The sequence below is a fragment of the Mustela lutreola genome, chromosome 1 (genome assembly GCF_030435805.1).
Source record: "Mustela lutreola isolate mMusLut2 chromosome 1, mMusLut2.pri, whole genome shotgun sequence".
NCBI lineage: Eukaryota > Metazoa > Chordata > Mammalia > Carnivora > Mustelidae > Mustela > Mustela lutreola.
Window position 1 is genome coordinate 43297568 of NC_081290.1, and position 22353 is coordinate 43319920.

Consider the following 22353-nt stretch of genomic DNA (forward strand, 5'->3'; position numbering starts at 1 on the left):
TAACATTTCTCACCTAATTTTCAGTCTTATTTTTATATTTTTCTATTTATCCATATTTGCAAATTATTTGTAGCTGAACATTTTTTACATTTGATTCATTTTCTTTTATCCAGAAATAAACAATCGCATGTATAAGGATTGTTCCTGTAACATTTCGCATGAAATTTATCTTGTAATTTCTTCACCAGATCTCTTTTGTCACCATCATGTAAGAGTGCTCTAGAAGATTATCGAAAAAAATGTGGTCATACCAAAAGGGTTCCAACTATCATTATCTGTAGGACGTAATGTCACATGGCAGCATTTTGCTTTTTCATAAATTGCCTGTTTTCAAATGTGAATAGTGCCTTATTACATGACCTAGCCACAGTCAATTCTCATTTTTCAATTCATTCCTAAAAGCATTTCTCTAAGCCCATCTACAAAGATTCATTTTTTAATTGAAAAATATTCTATTACATGCATTTTCTCTGTCCTCTCTAGTTGGATGCAGCATCTCCAAATTGTATTGGAGGACTGACTTTTTTATGTATCAGCAGGAAATCAGTAGGGAAGAAATCCCTCCCTAACTGCCTCCATCTCTTCTTTCCTTCCTTCCTTTCCTTCTTCTCTTTCCCCTTCTTTCCCTCCCTCCCTCTCGATCTCCCTTTCTCTTTCAAGGCCACAATCTGTATCACGCCCACATTAACTACTGGGGGCTTAATGTATGTTGCTATGTTACCTTTTACAGGTGAGAGAATAGAACATGGAGTGGTTACACTGTCTATCAAAATTTCATAGATGACAATTCAATGTTTTACTCTGCCAGCCAGTTACTCATTAAGTCTATGTCAGGACGCCTGGGTGGCTCAGTCGGTTAAGCATCTGCCTTCAGCTCTGGTCATGATCCCAGGACCCTGGGATCAGTATCAATTCCTGCATCGGGCTCCTTGCTTGGCAGGGACCCTGATTCTCCCTCTGCCTCCTGCTCCCCCTGCTTGTGCTTGCATGCTCTCTCTCTCTCTCTCTGACAAATAAATAAAATCTTAAAAAAAAAAAAAAAAAAAAAAGTCTACATCTCCTTTCACTTGGGATTTGTGCTAAATAAAATGGAAGCTCCGATTATTTATTCAAAGGAAAATACATAAATAACTACTCACTAAAATAGATGAAGGTACACATTTTTAGCACCATAAACTATTTCAGATAAAAAAAAAAAATCATTTGCGGCTTGAGGGTCTAAGAGTTTCATTGTCAACAAAGTAAATCCTTAGGTGCCAGGGTTCTAGGCATTAGAATAACCCACAAACACTTGAAAATTGATTTAATGATATCTGATTTCTGTAAGAATACATAATATATACACTTTCCTTATAAATACAATATTCATACAACTACAGGACACATGCTTTTGTATAAACCATAGCCATGATGAAGTAAACTCCATAACCCTTAACAACAGTGATTTATGTTTTTTTCTTTTCCCAAAAATGCTCTGGCAATGGGCAGTTACAATGTTTATTCTACTTTTTTTTTTTTTTACATGTAACTCATGCAATAAAACAAAATAATTTGTATCTCTGACATTTGGACTGTATGAGAGCCCCGAAAATAGTTCATCATTTTAATTACTAATGGTGCTGTATATATCACATATTTCCTTAGAGAAAACGTCTTTGAAATCTCGCAGTTATTTATAATAAATCCTTGGCATTAAAAAAAGAACTCTGTATTACCTAAATGGTCCTTTGAGTGTTCCTCAGTTTATGAGTAAAATTCAAAACACAGTCATCCTCATTACTGAATCTCATAAACAAACTGCAATTGGAGGTAAAAGCGAAATGTCTACAAAAGCATCGCAGCCCTTCCTGGATAAATGGCATCTTTGGAAAACGCTAGTGATATTTGCACTACATTTTAGATGATTCACTGCTTTCTTAAACTTTCTGAACCATCTGATTTTACCAATCTAGTGCTTTGAGCCTCACATTCTTGAAACAATAAGTGGGTTTTTTTACCCCTACAAAACCCAGCAAACTCATTGATATCTTTTTGAAGTAGTGTTCATTCCTAAGGGTTACATTTAAATAAATGGACCACCTTACATAACTACGTTTGGAAAAATGTATTATTACATACCTAGGAAAATGCATTCATGGTTTATCTGTTCATTATACTTTTTCTTTCTTAAAAATGTATTCTTAAATTTGTAATGAGATAATGACTGTCTTTTGCCAGCCATTATTTTAATGAAAGGAACAATATATTATATAGAAGTATTGGTATACCTTTTCTTTATTAAAAGAAATAAATACCATAACTCTCTCTTAAAAAAAAAAAACAGAAATGTCATATTCTTTAAAAATACTATGATAACTCATGATCATTTATTCAGTTGTAAATTATTTCATTTCCAGATTGAACTAATTTAGTTTGTTAAAATATTATTAGAACTTTAAAGTGCTTGGCTAAAATTACATGATTTTTTTTCCCTCATAACGTATAACAAATTCTTTTGAAAACTGAGTCTGTTGAATGGAATACTACTCAGCCACAAAAAAGAATGGGATCTTGTCATTTGCAACCACATGGACAGAGCTAGAAAGTATTACGGTGAGTGAAATAAGTCAGTCAGAGAAATAGAAATACCATATGATTTCACTCATCTGAAGAACTGAAGAAACAAAACAATGAGCAAAGGGGGGAAAAGAGGGAGAGGGAAACCAAGAAACAAACTTAACTATAGAGAACAAACTGGCAGTTATCATAAGGGAGGTGGGTGGGAGTATGGATGAAATAGGTGATGGGGATTAAGGAGAGCCCTTGTTGTAGGCACTGGGTGTTGTATGGAAGTGTTGAACACCATGCTGTACAACGGAAACGAGTATTACACTGGATCGTAACTAACTTGAATTTAAACAGAAACTTAAAAAAAAAAATTTAAAGAGGCTTGCTAAAAGGAGTCTTTTGTTACATGGAACACATTTCCTTTCTAAATTTTCATTATTCTTTAAATCAAAAATAATGAACTATAGTTTTAAATGTCCATGGTTGTATTTCTTTTGCGATATATAGTATCTCAATACCACTATTAAGGCATCGTGGAAGGTCATAAATAGATTCTATGTTTTACATATGTATTCAAAAGGTTGTTGTGTTTACATAACACTCACATATCCATGACATATATTCTGGAAACATTAAAAAAAAAAAAAAGAACATATCTGCCCAGTGAACCATAGAACCATTGAAGAAGGATCCTTGGGCAGGTCTGGAGTGGTTCTAGAAGTTTCCTTTCTCCTTCACTCAGGATTTACTCCATGCACAAGTAGTTTTTTCTGCTGAATTTTAATCTACCTCCTCCTCTGCTTATTTTCTCATAAAAATATCTTCTACCTATCATAGTTCAGCATATGTTTTCAGTATCTGAGGCATAACCACAATTTTCTTAAGTTCAAGTGTTGCAAAACATAACCAAATGATTTTATTCTGGCTTCTTTTCTCACTCCTACTGAAGCCAGAAATATTTGGATATTCTCCCCTAACCTAATGCAATCCAGAAGAGTTTGCAGTAAAGCAAATTAGTGTGTTAGCTGAAAGTTACTTTTCTGTTGATTTCCGTGATAAAATTAGAACTTCAGTCTCTTGGAAGAAATTATTTTATGGATATACCGAAAGATACTTACTATGCAAAACCTGGTTAATTCAATATTGAAAGACTTATAATGTAGGCCTTTTTGATAACTAGTTCAAAAATAAGGAGAAAAGTCACTGATAGTACAGTGACTTATGGGGGGGGCAGGAACCTTCAAAATAATCTAAAACATCTTTGTAAAGCCATCAGCCCTCCCAATCTCATCTTTTTGTTCTCATTCATAAATATAAAAATTAGTAAAACTAGTGTAATGATTATGTTTTCAATTATCTCACAAAATTGGTAAAATTTCAAGACTAGATCCACATTTTTTGTTGTTTGAAAAATATTTGTATGCATTTTCTTCATTACTTGAACACGTTGGTTTTCAAGGTGCTATGTTCAACAAAGATCACGACGAATTAAAATCCTGAGCAGTATGCGTATGATGTCTCAGGACATTTCCCCCCTGTCAATTAGCTCATATCCTATTACAACCAGCTAATGTGCCTGTGTTAACAATTCTTTTTATAATCAGATGTTCTATTTATTTAATTGATGCCTGTTGTTCTGATTAGAGTGGACAGGCAAGCTTAAATAATGATAGTTGAGTCTGATTAATGCTTATGATTGGAAATCTTTGGTAACTTGCTCCTCTTTATTGACTATACACTCTGGGAAGGTTGCATACTGTGGTGTCTCCAGTCACAAAATAGAGGTGATAAGATCATATTATGCAGCTCCTGACTTTAAGTTGGAATATATTTTTGACTGGTTTCACTTCTGGCAAAAGTTGTTAGACGATTACAAAGAATGTTTGTCATGTCAAGCTTTACAAAAGGATGCCAACTTCTATGCCCCTCCAGGAACACAGCAGGCTACACTACCTAGTGTTTTTCTGTTTCTTATAAATAAAATTGTGTGTTTGCTTTCCTATTTCATCCTGCTGATTCAAGATAAGTAGTGCATCTAAGGACACAAAAGAAAGTGTCAACTCACCAAGATCTATACTTTTAAGCAAGCTACTGCAGTAAATTTGGTTGCCTCTAGACCGGGATTCAAAAACTATGATCACCCCTCTCCCACTGACTGAATGACCTTGAAAGGTTGCTTATTTTTTTTTCTTTACTGGATTTCAAAATGAGGAATTTTCATAATCTCTTCCCAATAAAATAATTTATGATTCTATGTGAATGCTTTATGTCCCACATCTTAATAAATTAAAAACAATGAATCATTAAGTTACTTTTGCAAGCTGTCTTTATTAAAATTTTTATTATAGTCAGTTACATTGCAATAGAAAAATAGCATTCATAATGAGGACAGAAGGTGGATTCTCTGGATAGAAAAGAAGTAATGACTCCACGAATAAAAATTAGTGACTTTCTCTCCGGAACACTAGCATTGGTCAGATAAAAGCATTTTTCTAGAATGCTATGGGCACTGGCTAACAATTATAATAATTTGTACTGAAAATTCTCAGTCACCAATTTCAGTGAAATCTTGTGAGACTTACGTTACCAAATTCCAGTACAGAACTATCACTATTATTATATCTGATGATTATCATGTAATCACAGACCATTAGCATTGGATTTCATTTTCTCTAACTTGCTATCTTATGATTGAGGTCCTTTAATAATGATTTGAAGAAGTTAATCATGCAACCTAAGTTTCAACATCCTTAGTGATACAGATTTCAGAACAAACACTATTCTATGGAGTGGATTTTATTATTTCTTAAGGATAATAAATTTCACCCTTATATGGAAGCAATTTTCTCCCGTTTAAGCCTACTGGCATTCTTTTTGCCCTTAAGAATCATAAAGGTTGGGTTCAATCCTTTGTCTCTCTTTTGCATTCAAGTCCTTCAGTTATTTCAAGTGGTAGTCCTCTCCTCAACTTGTCTTCCTTAGAGCATCAAACATTCTCTTGCATTTACCTATTTTCAAAAGCAAAATTCTCAGAACCCTTCTCAAGAAAAAGCTTTAGAAAGAAAAATAAGTCAGCACATGTTGTCTCTAAAGATGACATCCCTGATCTAACTTGGTCTTTGTATTTTACAAATAAGCATACTGTATCTTGGGGAGGTGAAATATAGTTTTATTGGCAAATCCAGAACAAAACTCTAATTCCTAAAATTCCTTGTCTTCCATACTCCATAGAAAGTTGGAAGTTACTTTTAAAACATACTAGTTAAACTCCTTATTTTGGAAACTCATACATGAGGTCTTGAGAGGGCAAGTGATTAACCCAAATATGCTGCATTTCACTCTCCTCTTTCTAAAACACTAGAAGACAGAGCGAAAGATATTAAATCAGACATGCTGCACATGGAACACATCTTTAATAGCAGTGATAGACAAAGCAGATAGAGGTTTTCTGTTCTTGAGAATATTGCTTAAGGATCTTACATATAATCAAATAACCAAAGAATATTTCTCTGGGAATTGAGTCTAGGAAAAGCAGAATGAAGGGTATATATTCATATAACTTACAAAGCAACATTTAGTATTAAAGAGAAAGAATTTATGTAGGCACTGGAGCTTTTGAGAATATAAAGTCAAACATTATAATTACCATATGGAAAATGTTCGTTAAGACTATATAGGTTCATAATATATGAAGCACATCTGAAAATGGAAATCTTGGGTAGGGTCAGGGAGAAGCCACGTGGCATAAAAAGTATTCTCTGCCAGCAAATTAATTAAATTTCCAGGTTCTAGTAAAGGCCATATATTCTGTGTAGGCACTCACTAAAAGTCAGATGTGCAGGGCCTCTGAAAGAGTGCCAGAATCTACTCATAAATAGAACTCACCGAGGGACATTGACAGCAGTTTGGCATTAAGGGGCACTTTACATAAATGAAAAATTTACTTTGCAATAACTTTCATTGGGGAGAGTCCATATCTGACAGGGAATCCTTTATACAACTTTCAGTCTTATTCTGTCCTCTTTGACCTCTGTGTAATATACTACTACATGCTAGCACATATTATTCATCAGCAGAGTCAGTAATTTTATTGAGAAAATAAAATAGCTTTTGTTTTGATTTTGTTTTGTTTGTTTTTTACTTCCACGATCCACTGATATTATTATCCACTTAGGGAATTTTTTTTTTTTTTAAGAGCCAGATTTGTTAGAATGATGAACAGAGTTTTTTCAGGAAAAGATCCATCTCAAGCATCAACCAAACTAAAATATGTATTCAATTAAAAATACAAAGATAAGACCTGAAAATTATTTTGCCTTCATCAAATGTTATTTTTGAAATATTAATTCATTTTTCTATCTTTTTTCAGCCATTTTTATACATAGTTATTTATTTTATTTTTACATTATACTATTCACTATCCAAACCATACCTTTATAAACGTAAAAATTCAGATCAAAGCCATATGCTGTTTTAAGCTGCACCTCCCTTTTGTCTCTGAAGGTATTCAAATAGATTTTCCAGGCTCTTCAAATTGACCAAATATGAGAATATAAACTGTAGGAGCCCATCCTGAATTCCTTGTTCTATTAAAAAAAAAAAAAAAAAAAGCATTTGCACTAAATGAATGCTAAAAGGTTTTGCAATGAAGCAACACAGAGCAATTAGGAGAACTGGGGCTTTCACCTAGAAAATAATATGTAGGGAGACACAACATATGTAAACATTATGACAGAGGGCCTGTTTGAATATACGTCTTGGAAATACTTTTGTTTGGAAAACGAATATAACTTATTATGTGTTTTCCCAAGGAGAAAACCCAGGATAAATGAATTCAAGTTACAGGAAGACAGATTTTGGCTCAATATAAGAAAAAGCTGAGAAGTTAAAAGTGTCCCAAAATAACAGTGAGGTACCTCTAGATTTTGTGTCACTGGAATTATTCAAGCAGAGTTAAGTAATTCTTATAATGGCATTATTAAGACTAGATTAGTTGACCATAATCTCTCTTAAAATTCCATGCATAATTCAGCAAACACTTACTCTATGTTCTAGTCTCTTCACATTAAAATAAATAATAATAATAATAAAAGATAGGAACAATAATCACAGAGCTAATAGATTGATTAATTAGTTTTATGATTATCTTACTAGAGAGTATGATTATGAGGGATATTTTGACTTGTATTTTAATTTTCCATCAAGCCTTAACTCAATTTATTTTCTAGGCACAAGCTTTTTAGTTCTAAATACTCCAAGTTAATGTTCACTTATCTTGCTCTCAAAAGCACTATTTCCTCAGAAAAAGTCCTAGAAATATACAGTGTTCTTAAATCAACATATCTTAACTTGCTCTTTCTCTTTCCAGAATTTGGACTTCAAAAGATTTTCTAAAAATGAAGGAAACAAAATTTCATAAAGTTCCTTTTCTCTTCCTGCATTGATTTTGTTTTCCTTCACAGTTTTATTTTGTATATTTTTTAAGTCCTTTCAGTGTCTCTGGTTTTCAATGATATGTTTCCCTCAATTTTTTTATTGCTTTTCCATTTTTTTTTTCATTTTTCCAGACTCTGGTGGTTTCTTTTTTTTCTCAAAAAAAAAAAAAAAAAAGTTTTTCCTTCTTGATTAATCCTCTTAATCTCATCTATATTTTAATCTTCACTTTTTTTTTTCTTTTCTTTTCTGGTAAACTGATAAGACTCTTACTTATATGGTAAGCATTTCTTTTATTTTCCTATAATGTAAAAAAGAATTGCTCTGGTTACCTTTCCTCAAAATCTTAGAATGCATTGGTTGAATTTTCTTTCCATATGAGACACAAGCATAGATATCTATACTTCTTAACACTAGATTTGGTTAATTTTATAAATTCAAATTAGGTTTTTTTCCTGCATTTGCAATTATTTTATAGTTATTTGGTTTTTAATTACTGGTCCTAAATTTGGGAGAAAATAATGAATTAGTTCATTTAATATATTTCTTACAATATATAGTGAGTAATCTATGAAGCTAATAATGGTCAAGAGGAACATACCAAGGGGAATGAAAACAGCAGGGAGAAGTATGGATGAGAGGAATGGTCCACACGCAGATAAGGAAGATGAGTGACGGTTTTGTAAACATTCACTCATTTGTCCAACATTTAGTGAGAAACAAACACTGTTGACATAGAAAGTTCATAAAAGAGAAGATGAAATCATTGTCCTCTTGTAAGTCCGAGTTGAATGTGACTTAGAGTCACAGCTTCACATGGGAGAAAACAGGAAAAATTACAGAAGGCACATCCTACTTTAGTCAATTCTGAGTGATCATGGCCATATTCGATTTCTCCAAGCCTCTTTTTTTTTCCCTCTGAAATATGGATGATGCTAATAATGTCTAACTTTATGTTCCTTTGTGTAGATGAATTAAGAAGATGGAGATGAAACTCATGAACATGACGCCTGACACACGTTAAACTCTCAGCACAGGTCTACTATTATTTTTGTGAGTTTTCCAAGCAGATGTAGGGAAAGGGCCCTCCAGATGGAGAGACCCAGTTCTGTGAAGGCCTGTGGATGTGAAAGATAGGTGTAGAAATAGGGTTATGGAGGACAACTAGTGATTTCAGAGCTTTATCAGAGACTAGGCTATTTGTTCTTGAGTGAAGATGAATGGTTCAGCCTTTAATGGCTAAGGTCGCATTGGCAAAAAATGCGTGTAAATAAAAAATAAAAAATTTTAAAAAAAAATGATTTGGTTTGTGTATTGAACAAACAAGTCTTCACTATGCTACCACTTTAAAGAATATCACAAATAATGCTACTGTATATGTACACACCTAGAGACACACTTAACTATTTTTTTAAGACACAATTACTATTTTAAAGTGTCTGCCAACAATTTTCCTAGCCCAAAGGTAGTGTTCTAGTCACATGTCTCAAACATCCTGAGAGAGTCCCAAGGGTGTAATGCAGAACCTGATATATCCCCAAAACAAGCCCCTGCAGGACCTAGAAGGACCAGTTCTTCTAGTGAAAAAGGAAATCAAGGAGGTGGGTGTCTCCCCATGATGAATAAGTGTTTATGTTTTATAGGTTATGACTCTGCTGGAGTTTGCGCCCTGAGGGATCTAGCTCTTTTCAAAATACAGCAGCCTGAACAGAGGTAATCTTGGGACTGCTGGAGGAAGCAGGCACCTTCATCTCCTTCAAATGCCACCAGTTGAGTTGACCAAAAAAAAAAAAAGTTTTGCAGAAAGCGATTAGAATATATTTGGCTCTCTGAAGTGTGTAAACCTGGTGATTCACAGACCTGGGGATAAAAATATATGTATATAAAAAATATATGTTTATAAAAAATAAAAAAAAAAAAAAAAAAAAAAAAAAAAAAAAAAAAAAAAAAAAGAATATATTTGGCTCTCATATGTGAATGACATGGTTTTGTAGGGGGATTTAGATTTATTTGAATTGGTTTATACCTAATTTTCTGTAACCAAATGAGTAAGCATCCCTCATCTGCATGCAGTTTTGTGCAATGCTTTTGAAAATACAAATGTGATACTAATTGAATTATGACTTAAAATTCACAAAACATTCCCATTTTACACTTTTCAAAAGTATGTCATATCACAATTATTTTCAGTCTTGTAGAAGGCTGAAAGTGGCATACACATACAAGTTGTTTTTCTTTCCTTTGTGATCAGTTGAGGAAACTTTGCAACACTTTTCTCCGAAAATTGTATCATTAATTCTTCTGTAGTCTGTACATTAAAAAAAGAATTCTAACTGTGCAGGGAATTCTGAAATGCATAGCATGCCGAAATGTGTAAAGATACACTCAAGTTGAATACATCTGCCACATCAGTAGACTCTGTGTAGTGTAGAAATGCGTCTTCTGAATGTCAAGGAGTTAGAATATTAATGAAGAACGCAGAGGAGGGCCAGCGGCATTGCTTCATGGGAACCACCATACCTGTTGATTAATGGAGAGGCCTTAACAGCACTCTTCTTCCATGCGTCTTGCCATGAGGAAAGGGGAGGAAGGGAAAGGTAGTGATGGCAGCAACACCTGGGGAAGGGAGATGGGGAAATATGTGAAGGGAAAATCAGCAGCCCCTACACAATGGTGTCCATCCATAGACCTCGCCAATAAAACAATTTCCAAAAACCCTGAGCTTGGTTTCTTTCTTGCTTTTTAAAAAATCTAGATGAATCTTAAAAGTAACTTATGCAGATTAGGTATTTTAAAAGTTATCAATAGGAACATTCTAACAAGAATCTTCCAAGTCTAGGGGCACAGTGGGGTTCTACACATCATAAGCTACTATCTTATTCTCAGTTGGATATAAAGGTATAGATTTTTTTTTAACAACATGTTTAAGAAAAAACTATATAGAATAAACAATACCAAATATATATGTATTTCTACCCCCCACACAGTAGGATTATTATCATTTTCTCATTCTGCCTCTACCTCATTGTTACAAAACTGGCTCACAGTGCATTTTCTTTTTATATTCTCTTAGGAACATGTAGTTCTGGTTTTAAAACATTTTCAAGTTGTTAAGGTAATAAGAAAGAAATTTAGTAGATTTCTTTGCATTGCAAGAAGTCAAAATAACAAAACTTGTAAAAAGGTTTATGTTCTAGTTATGTGTTTATAGACATGACTTAATCTGGATTGTCTGTAAATTTTGAAGAGTAATATATAGGATTATATAAAAATAAATAAAATGAAAATGTTAGTAAACAGTTGGTAGCAGTAAATGATTTGAATCTTAGTGATAATTAATTGCTTTAATAACATCAATAGATGAGATGATACCACACTTGAACTGAACACTGCTATCCAATTTTGCTCTTAGTATTTATTTTTGATGAAATCTTTAGCTTTGTATATTTATATTTAGATACAAACTACATATGAAAAATGATTGCTTTACACTATTTAAAGAAGCTTATAAAAGTGGAAATAAACTTAAAAAAAATCTATGTATATTTTCTGAAGGAAAGAAACAATATTCTACTGTTGGGGGGGATGCTGGTCATGGAGAATATGCTTGTGGGGAGGCAGGGGGTATGTGGGAAATATCTGTACCTTTCTCTGAATGTTCATGTGAACAAATTGCTTTAAAAAATTAAGTGTTAATGAAAAAGTAGTAAAAAGGGAAGGAAGTATTGTAAAATATTTAAAAATAGGAGGAATTAATTTTTCTGTGTGGAAAAAAAATCTGACCCTCACACCAATGTTTCTTAATCTGTTATTATTTATGGACAGCCTGGGACATTCTTAAATTTTTGTTTAAAGACAGGGATTTTCATGAATACGTGTTTGCATGCTGAATGTGATTCTAACCTTTAATCCTGATGTTTAAGAATGCAGCTATCACAAAGATCTTTGGGGTTAGAAGCATGATCATCCTTCTGGTTTTATCTTAACCTTGTTTAGACAGGGTGTCTCAAAACTTTCCAATTTCTCAATTCTTCTGGTTCTTGACACACCGCTGACTATTAGCCACCATCTCTGTTTAAAATAACATGACCCACCTAATGCTTAGGCAACAGTATTAGTCAGCCCTTGAATTGAGAAATTTAGAAACTAATTTGTTATCATAAGAGATTAGCATCAAAGAATTCTGAAGGCATATGCAGTCTAGGCCTGTTTAAATAAATTTTAAAAAAAGCAACTAAAAGTAGAAAACTTAATTTTTAAATGATATGATTAAACATGATATTTTTATAGCTTTTTCCTAATATTTATTTTGTACTTAATTTTAAAATACTGTTATTACACATAATATTTTAAAATTCAAATACCCCTTTAAAATTAAAATCTACATATTCCAGCAATATCAAAGTAAAAATTAAACCTAATTATTCCTATATTTAAATATTTGTGAGTGAGTATTTGGGGATCAGCATTTTGTTCTTGGGAGAATCAAATGTGGGAATTTTGCAAGCCAGAAGTAAAAAGATCCACATGCTCTTAATTTGAGACAAAATTCTTACAACCAGCATAAAATACATTTTTTTTTGCCTCCCTAATATCCTAAGAATTTTATATATAGTAGTTCTTCCTTTGACCTGATTAAGGGTAGATTATTATGATGTAATGTGTTTGAAAAATTAGTACTATATTGTGGGAGATTCAAAAATAACCAAAGGTACACTTATGAGAAACTTTGGAAAATAAATACACATACATAAGACACAGAAGAACACTAATATTATAATTTATCAAGATGTACCAAGTAATATAAAATGATTTTATAAATAGCTGAGTTTATAAATAACTAAAACAACATAAAACAGCAACAAAAAAGATTAAACTGTAATTTTAAAATTCCAGAGTCACAAATTCATGGAGTGAAGAAGAGAACTTTATGGAGTAAGGAATATAAAAGTAAGTACTGTTTTTTCTTCAGGTGTGAAAGGTAGAGGCCAGGATAATAAAATGATCACTGGTACTAAAGGGGAATTTGGTAGGAATCTGCTTATGGACCATGATATAAGCTAGATATTCAACCTGGATAAAAAGTAGGGGGTGGGTCATATGATCGGTGAAAATACAAAGTGGATAGAGATGGGGCTCCTGGGTGGCTCAATGGGTTAAAGACTCTGCCTTTGGCTCAGGGACATGGGATTGAGCTCTGCTCGGCAGGGAGCCTGCTTCCTACTCTCTCTGCCTGCCTCTCTGCCTACTTGAGATCTCTATCTGTCAAATTAAAAAAAAAAAAAAGTGGTTAGAGAAATGGTTTGTGATTATTATTGAACAGCCTGGACATTGCTGAGCTTGTAATGAGATTGGTTTTACAAAAGGACAGGAATTCCTGTCGTGGAGATGAAAGAACAATGACATCATAGAGCCACGGGATGGCCCACTGTAAAGTCAGACTCTTCAAATTTTTATTTTTGGAAAAACGTATCATCAAGATAGAAATACTGGTATTAAGCTACAGAGGCTAGGGACTGGGTGACTGAGTGAAGTCAGCACAGAGAACACAATGTTGAACCGTTATATGGAAGAAGAAGGTCCAAGGTTTGATTCCTATCCCTAAGGGTTATAATCTTTTCCTGGGGAATGAAACTGAGGGTCAAATTTAGTGCTTGGAAATTACAAGAGATGAAGGGAGCAGACTTTGACAAGACAGATATTGAACTTCTTCTCAAAGACAGTAGTAGTGGGATTATGGACATTGGGGAGGGTATGTGATTTGGTGAGTGCTGTGAAGTGTGTAAACCTGGTGATTCACAGACCTGGGGATAAAAATATATGTATATAAAAAATATATGTTTATAAAAAATAAAAAAAAATAAAAAAAAAAAAAAAAAGACAGTAGTAGGTTATGGGTCCAGAATGGAAGGAAAGAAGCCGTTTACAGAAAGGGAAGCTGACACAACCTAATGCAGGATGATGGGAAGGAGGCTGTTGAGTGCTGGTGGTCTGAAGCGAGTCTAACCAGAAAGGATTGTGTAGTGGAAGGAACAGCAGAAGAGCCCTGGATGTGTGGAAGGGTCACACTGAACAATATAAAGACATTGATTAAGCCATGAGACTGCTGTTCTCTACTTAATCTCTGAAGCCTTTCTCAAAACCCAGTGTGCCTGGTGCAAGGACATCTGAGAAAAGGCTATCTCCACACTGCGTAAACATTCCTGATAACAGTACTGCTTTCCTTATCTATTTGTAAGGTCCTTCTTAAAAGCAAATTTTCTCTAACAATTAGAAACATATTTTAACTCTGGGTCTGACTCTGAAACTTCCCCACCATCTCTCACTTTTATACCCGGGGCTCTGCTGAAGATGAGCTGCCCAGTATATTCCTCTGACGGAGTCTTACTCAAGAGAATGAGATGAGTCTGATTTTCCTTCATCCTCCATCTTGCTAAGAGTGGCTAAATAATGATCAAAAAAGGCATTTTAATGATTATAATGCTAACGTCCATAGTGTGTATGGGCAGGGCTAGAGTGTGGAGAGGCCCCCAAACAGCTAACTCTTGCATGAAAAGATTAAGATCTGCCCCAGGGCCATGGGGAGAGGTGGAACCTAGAACTTTTGCAGAGAAAGGAACACAGCATATTCTTAGAGCACTCATAATACTGAGGTACTACATATAGGACATTGCCCAATGCACTTCTTAAGTATACAGTATACAATCATATAAACCCTGAATGAGGTTATCAGCCCAGCTTAACTACTGAGACAAGGAAGGAAAAACCAGAAGACACAGAGGGAAAAATGTTATTGTGTAGGCACCACCTGAAGCTTTTTTTATTTTTTATTTTTGATCAGTAATAGTCATAACTGATTTAATTTAAAAGAATAGTTGTTAATCCTTTATTCAGCTTTCATTAGTAAGTGTTAATGTGTTTCTAGAATCCTGAATTATATTTTGAACTCCTAAAATTTAAAAGCATAGATTGCATAGCTTAATGGCCATAAAAATCAACTAAGTAAAAATGTTTGCTATTTCCAGGATCCAGCTTTAGTAAAACAGTAGTACAATGAAAAAAAAAAAATCAGGAAATATTAAAAAAAAAAAAAGATAAAAAATTAAGTGTAAACCTTAGGTACTAAGGTTTCAAATGAAATGTATTTAAAATGAAATACATTTGAAATGAGTTTCATATGAATGCATTTAAAGTAGAGTGTATTAATCATACTGAACATATGATGTTTGTTTTCTTAACTTTAGAGTAAAAATATGAAATATCCTTTTGCTTTTTTTCTCTTTAACAGCAGATACTCATTAATTTTATTTAATATTATACTCTACTTCCTACAAATTAACTATCATAATGACAGAGTTTTGCCATATACAGATTTGGAGTTTTTATACATTTCTTGACAATTTTATTAAAATTTTAAGACTTCGTTGTATTAAAAACATTTTATAAAGCTTCGAGCAAGTCTGTAATATTTTGCTTGTTTTCAAATTCTAATGTTTTATATATCTGCCCTCCCTAGAAATCTCACCATGTGTATCTATAATGGTAGGATTCACTCTGTCCATTAGACAAACTAGTAGCCTCTGAATACCTGGTTAATTATTGATTAATGTATTGAATAATATTCACTTACAATTTTAATTTTAATTAATACACTATTTCACTACATTGACATAATTAATATTCTAAGTTATTTTTTACTTAAAAATACATTTTAATGTGGATTTTGCTCATTCTTTTCTTGATTTTTAATTGTTTGAGTCAATTAATAAAATTATAGAGAGTGTTAAGTCCTCACAAAAGACATTTAAAGCCTCTGAAACTGAAGGTTTTATATCAGTTTGATAATTCGATTTTGCTCATCGCATATTTCATGAGTGTTCAATCTGTGCTAGCCACTGATTTAGTCAGTGAAACATAAACATTAAGATTTCGGGACTTCTTTAAACTCGGAAAAACTGTAGAGGACTCAAAGTGCTTTTGTCTTATGTCATTGATTTTCATCATATCCAAAATCCCAATTCAGATGCTTAAAAAATAATTAATTGTAAATATGTTTGAAAGTTCCCATAAGTTCATAACATGAAGAAAATATTTTATGAAGAATTATTACCATATTTTTTTAAAATAAAAAAAAAAAACTCTCCGTAAGAATGACGCTGTGATATATGTTAATACAGATGTGTGATATTCAAAGAGTTACAGACAAGAGCATCAGCAAGGCCTCACAGAAGAGGTCATAGTTGCAGTCAACTTTAAAGAAAAAATTGGTCAGCAGGAAAGCGACGCAGATGAAAGAGGCTAAGACCATTTCAGTGAAAGAAGGGCATGACTAGACACAGCAGGTTGTAATAGAAAGAACATGGTGCTTTTGTTTGACAGATTTTCTTCAAACTCCATTTCAGCCCCTCACTGGCTGCATGACTTAGAGCTAATCAACCAAGATCTGTGAGGCACGATTTGCTCTCTCGTGAACTAATAAAATCTACACATTAAGACGATCCCAAAAATTGATGTGAAAAATGTAAAGTATTTTCACGTGTGGCAGTTAAGTAGCACGCTCAGTAATACGCCATTTTTTGGTTGCCTATTTAAGGGTAGTGAATTGGTTACCATGCTGAGAATACAGAGTACAGGAGGTAAGGGAGAGAGGATAGAAGCTATAAACAAGAGCAGAAGGGGTGGCAGTGAAGTACAATTGTTAGACAGGTTCAAGGTGGACCTAAGTGATTAAAAAAAAGAAAACAGACATATAGTAATATAAGTAGAACTACCTTGCAAACTTCAAAGAGAATTACTTCTCATGCAGACCTTAGCAAACCCATAGAAAATCTTGATTTCCACTCAGTGTCTTTCTATTCTTGTCCCCGGGGGTTGGGGCAGATTGTAAAACAAACCACAATTTTAGAGAATAAAAAAAAAGAAAACATATTCCAGAATCTTCTAAATATAGAAAGAAATGTGTAAAGAGGACGCCTGGTTGGTTCAATGTGTTGAGTGCCTTCCTTCAGCTCAGGACAGGATCCTGGAGACCCAGGATGCAATCCTACATTTGGCTCCCTGCTCAGCGGGGAGTCTGCTTCTCTTTCTGCCCCTCACCCCACTCTTCTGTTCTCTCTCTCACTCGCTCTCTCATATAAATAAATAAAACCTTTTTAAAAAAAGAAATGTATAAGAATAGCATAGATGGTAGAAAATTTACCTGAGACAGAAATTTAACCAATCTTTTCCATGGCTTATCTGAATCGTACAGTTGTCTTTGAAATCAGATTTCAATTCTATTTTAGTAATGAATGTATGAATGAATATATAAATAAATATATAGTTAATTCTATATTAGAAATATATTAAGAATTTGAACTAGCAATTGTTATGTTCTCAACTTGTAGATGATAATCAGCAGATACATAAAGTCTACCCATCAATGTCATTTATCTAGAAAATACTTTTAAGAGCATGGTATGCAAAGAATATCATAATTTTTCCCCATGTTAGGTGTGTACCATCTACATGCTATCTTTGATGTTTGAGGCCTTTGATAGGATAGATGGTTAAAAAGAACAATTTCTCAACTACAAAATAAATATTTCTGTTGATAACATTTTAGTTCTATCAACTAAGAGAGAAAAAAGAAAAATATACTTAGAGAAACATAGTTTTGAAATATAGAATATACTCTTCAACAAGACCCAGGTGTAGAACTTTATGAAACATAATAAATGCCCTATCTCATGTATAAACAATAAGTGTGGTATATACCAATGATCAGTAAGAACTGTATGAATTTTAGGTGAGAAAATCTGTAATACTTTACAAAGACTTGATGATTAGTCTGTCTATTTTTGGATACAGTATGTCTTATACTACTCATTGTGACTGAATTTGTAATACTCTACAAAGAATTTATGACTAGCCTGTCTCTTTTGGATATGGTTAATTGTGACTGATTTCTCCATCAATTGTTGTGACTGATTTCTCCACCACCAGAGTTCAACTCAGACCATTATCAGAAGAACAAGCAAAGGAAAAGCATAAAAGCTAGGATGATATTGGAAATCATGGGTGGACCTTGGCCTAGACAATATTAATTTATTCTTTAATTAACTTGGCGAATATTTACTGGACATCTATTCTATGCTAGGCACTGCCCTATTAGCTAGAGATACAATAAACAAGAAAACATGGCCTCTGCCGTCCTGTAGCATAAAGTCTAGACAGTAAATTATTTAATAAATAAGTAAATAAATCAGTAAATAAATAAATAAATAAATGCCTCTATTCTACTCAATGCACATACAAGTAATTCTAGAGCTTATTTCCAAGAGAATTTTATTGCAAAAATTACATATCATAAAAATTAAACCCTGCTCTTTATAACCTCTCAAATCCTAACTCTGTAATATAGTAAAGCTCTGTATCCAAATAGGCAGATACCTAACTCTACCTAACTCTCACCATCTAAGACTTACAAATGATTGTCCTAATAGCTGAAATTAAATACTGAATGACAATTTTTACCCTCATTTTTTTTGGTATCACCTTTGTGTTCCTAGATGTCATCGACTTTCAGTGATAACTGCAGTATAAACTCCCCTTAATCAACCATCCTTCCCTGAAGCATGATTTGTTTATAGTTTACTCATTGAAATATTTCTTTTCTTTATAACTTGTTCTGCAATTTCCTTCCTTTTAGTACAAACTACTATATTCTAACTTTCCCAAATCAAGCAACAGTTGTCAATTCTGAGTGAATTTCGCCACATAAGTGTAATAATCTACTAACAATTGGGAAATATTTTTTCATCAAAACGCTTCAGTCTTGAATAAAATTAGCAGAAGGTATGCAAGGGCATTTTGAATTTAACTACTATGAAATTTTTCAAAAATGGATGATTTCCTTTGTAGAGCTGAAATCACTCTGTAGCGTTATTTATAATTTTGAACCTCAAGGAATGATGACTCATAGATATGAAGAATGAAAGAAAAATAAAACAGTCTGCTCACCCTATCCTTTGTTTGAAAGGCTTGCACCCTGTTCTTAATGTATTTTAATTTATTTTTAAAACACAAGTTGTTCTTTGACTAGAAAACATTTCAGATGCTTGGAAAAACTTTTTTTTTTTTTTTTGGTAGTATTTTCTTTTCAACACATTCATGTACAACCAAAGAGATATGAAGCATGCTCAAAGTTGAAATTCAGTTAATACATAAGAAGAGCTTTTTTTCCAATACTGTCATTTAGATGACAGTATTTATTTTTTCCAATATTGTCATTTAGATACTGTCATTTAGAAGGAAAATGTTAACTTTGGGCGATGCTATTCCATCTAAGCATATATCTTATTTCATTATATATGTGTGAATTCCTAATGTTTTAGTTCAAACCTATAAAATATGGTATACTCCTGAGCAATCTGACAGATGATAAAACTGCAAGGGTAGTTAGTACAGGCTTGCATGTTTTCATACTTCTGCAAATTTATGGATTTCTCTTCATTTCAATCAGCTTTCTGAATTGGTAGACTAGTGTCAAATTTAATAAATAGCATGTGGGAGGTCTGCTAATATATGTGAAGAACCTGTTCTGTCTCCCTCACCTCCAGTAGATGTGCTTTTTTTATGTATCAATTAAGTAATACATTTCCTGGGAGGGAGGAGGACCTGAAAATAAACCATATGCCACATGGATTTTATTGTAAAATAACAGCTATGTTTATTTTAAGAAGATTGCATAAAAATAAACTAAATATTTGTCTTGGTATACTCTATTTGTTTATCATGCATAACATAGGCTTTTTGTATTTTGCTGTTATATATTTTTTCTAGTTATAAAAATATATTTTATAAAATCCCATATTATGTGCCTAAACCTTCTTAGGTCTTTCAAATATTCCATTTGCATATTAGTTCATGGGGTTGCACTATAAAAAGAATCCTGAAATCAAAATCATCTTTTTGAAAGTTAAAATTTTGCTGGCCAAATACACTAAACTTCTCAAAAAGAGTAGCAACCAAAATCAATTCAGAAAATGTGGTATTAAATTTTTTTTGTTTAAGACAAAAAATACATACTCTTTTAAAATGTCTTTTAAAGTAATTCCTAGGAAATGAAGAAAGTTAAAGTTATTTCCCTATGGGGGCACCTGGGTGGCTCAGTAGGTTAAGCCTCTGCCTTCAGCTCAGGCCATGATCTCAGGGTCCTGGGATGGAGCCTTGCATCAGAAGGCTGCTTCCCCCTCCCCCTCTGCCTGCCTCTCTGCCTACTTATGATCTCTCTCTCTGTGTCAAATAAATAATAAATAAAATCTTAAAAAAAAAATATAGCTCCCTATGATATTAGTTTTAGCCCCACGTCCCTTTTGACCTGCAGACCAAAGTTCTTCATTCCTTGGGGAATCACTGTTCTCAAATCTAGTCTAGGCCCTTGTTCATCAACCTTGGTGTGTTTTTCATCCAACATAATTCCAACTAACTTCCTATTCTTAAGTGACCCTTCTATCCCCTGCCAATAAAAAGAACAGGTAAGGGAATGCAGTACATCAAAAGAGATAAGCATACGAATATTACATACTGTGTGAGACCAAGTATTTCCAAAATAAATGCATATTCTAAATTTTCCTACATCAAACTTAGATTTGCAAAGTCAGGCCATGCATGATTAGAAATGCTGAAGGCATACCTCTACAGTGGTTCATGCTTTTGAGATTTCAAATTATAGCAACATCCCATTTTTACAAGGCGTTACTAGAATATTCTCCAATGTGTATATTAGATTTCTTTATAGAGACAGTCATGTTCCTACAAGCCATAAATTTAATAAATCACCAGATATATAACTTTCATTCTCACATTTACATTACCAAGAATTTTATGGAGCAATTTTCTTAGTCATAGCAGTGAGACTGTTCAATAATATAAATAAATAAATAAGTACTATTTCAACATAAAACCCTTAACTCTAAAAGGAAATAACTAGACTGGAGTCTCACAAGAATACAATCCACTATTAAAGAGAACTCAGTTATCAGGAGGGTCTATCTTGGATTGCCTCCATGAAGGTTTATTACAAGTAGTATCAGAAGGACTTTATTTTAGCAAGCATTGCAGAAGCTAAGGACGGTTATGACTGGGTTCTAGTGCAGAGAGAAAGAGGATGAAAAGCCTAATATACCACAATGCTGAAATCGTTATTTTAAATAACTGGTACACTTACATCAAATTTTCATACATTTTCAATAGAAACTTGAAATACAGAGTCTGACAGTCTCAGGCACAGAAATTCTTGTTGAGACCTGTTGCTGTGTGTTAACAGTGCCAGGCCTATGTGTTCCCAGGGATTTTTAGGCTTATATTAAAAAACAAAATCCCTTGTAAGGAAAACCGGACCGTAAGGTGTCAAGGATAGTTTGAAATAAAGAGATAGTTGAGTGATCCAATGAAAAAAACCTTCAAGCAATATTTGAGAATATTCTAAGTTAGCACATAGCTATTTTAGCTTAATCAACACATTCCATAAATCTCTACTGTGGAAACATAGATATTCACCTTATTCTTGAGGGAAGAAAAACACTAGAAGACATTAGAAAAGTCTGTAGTTTGTAAGCTGTAAGTTAACCTTACAGTCTTTTTGTTGGTATATTATTTAAAGAATTATATTGAATTCCAGGTTGACATGTTAAGCGATGAGAGAAAATAATCCAAATTTTAAAGAAATAAGTACTACAAATGTTCTATTTGCCATTTAATAAAGTTTGTTTTAGTATAGAGAATATAAAATACAAAGTCTCAATATGTTAGGAGTTCACAACTAATGAAACTATTGACCTTAACAGAACATTTCTAAAATAAAATCTTTCTGAAGGTGTAATTTATTATTCCAATTAATCTCCAAGATATGTGTTAATCTTCTCAGCCCAGTGTACCAAGTATGGTGTGTGGATCCGGCCTCTGTGGGTTTCCCAAGTAAACAATGCTGAGATTTCCTAAAGTTTGCTTATAAATTTCAGAAGGAGCATCTGAAATTTACAATAACTGGAACGTCAAATTCTCCACATGTTGAGCCACTAAATAAAATATTTGTCCTCAAAATTGTTTCAGAAGGCACATCAGGTAGAAGAAGCTAGTTCATGAAGTCCAATCAATAAGGAGACTGACTAAATGAAGTACAAAAAATATTATAATGGATCCTTTTGCTCTTTGAAATCAATGGCAGTAAACTTCATTTAGAAAGAATGTGTGTCCGAGCAATAACATGCAGCAATATTTCTGAAGCTGCTAAAATGAAAAGAGCTCAGAGGCAGGCATCTCTCCATGTAGCTATATTATATTTCTGTTCTTTCTTTTCCGCTATGGAGGAAGGAGAATTGCCTTAACCAC

General features: G+C 33.2%; 1 protein-coding gene across 9 annotated transcripts in view; it reads right to left on the reverse strand.

Annotated features, from left to right (window-relative positions):
• PCDH7 (protocadherin 7) overlaps positions 1-22353 on the reverse strand; it is a 423055-nt gene that overhangs the window by 189002 nt on the left and 211700 nt on the right. For 2 of the 9 annotated variants that reach the window (XM_059163970.1, XM_059163953.1), the window contains exons 3-4: positions 10501-10596; positions 4856-7133 (exon numbers count right to left, since the gene is read on the reverse strand). The exons of 5 other annotated variants lie outside the window; for them this stretch is intronic. In XM_059163970.1, coding sequence (XP_059019953.1) covers positions 10508-10596 — 89 coding nt within the window. In that variant the 3' untranslated portion in view covers positions 4856-7133; positions 10501-10507. Of the gene's footprint in view, positions 1-4855; positions 7134-10500; positions 10597-22353 lie in introns of those variants that run through there. 2 more of the 9 variants (XM_059163980.1, XM_059163961.1) reach the window with 1 other exon arrangement.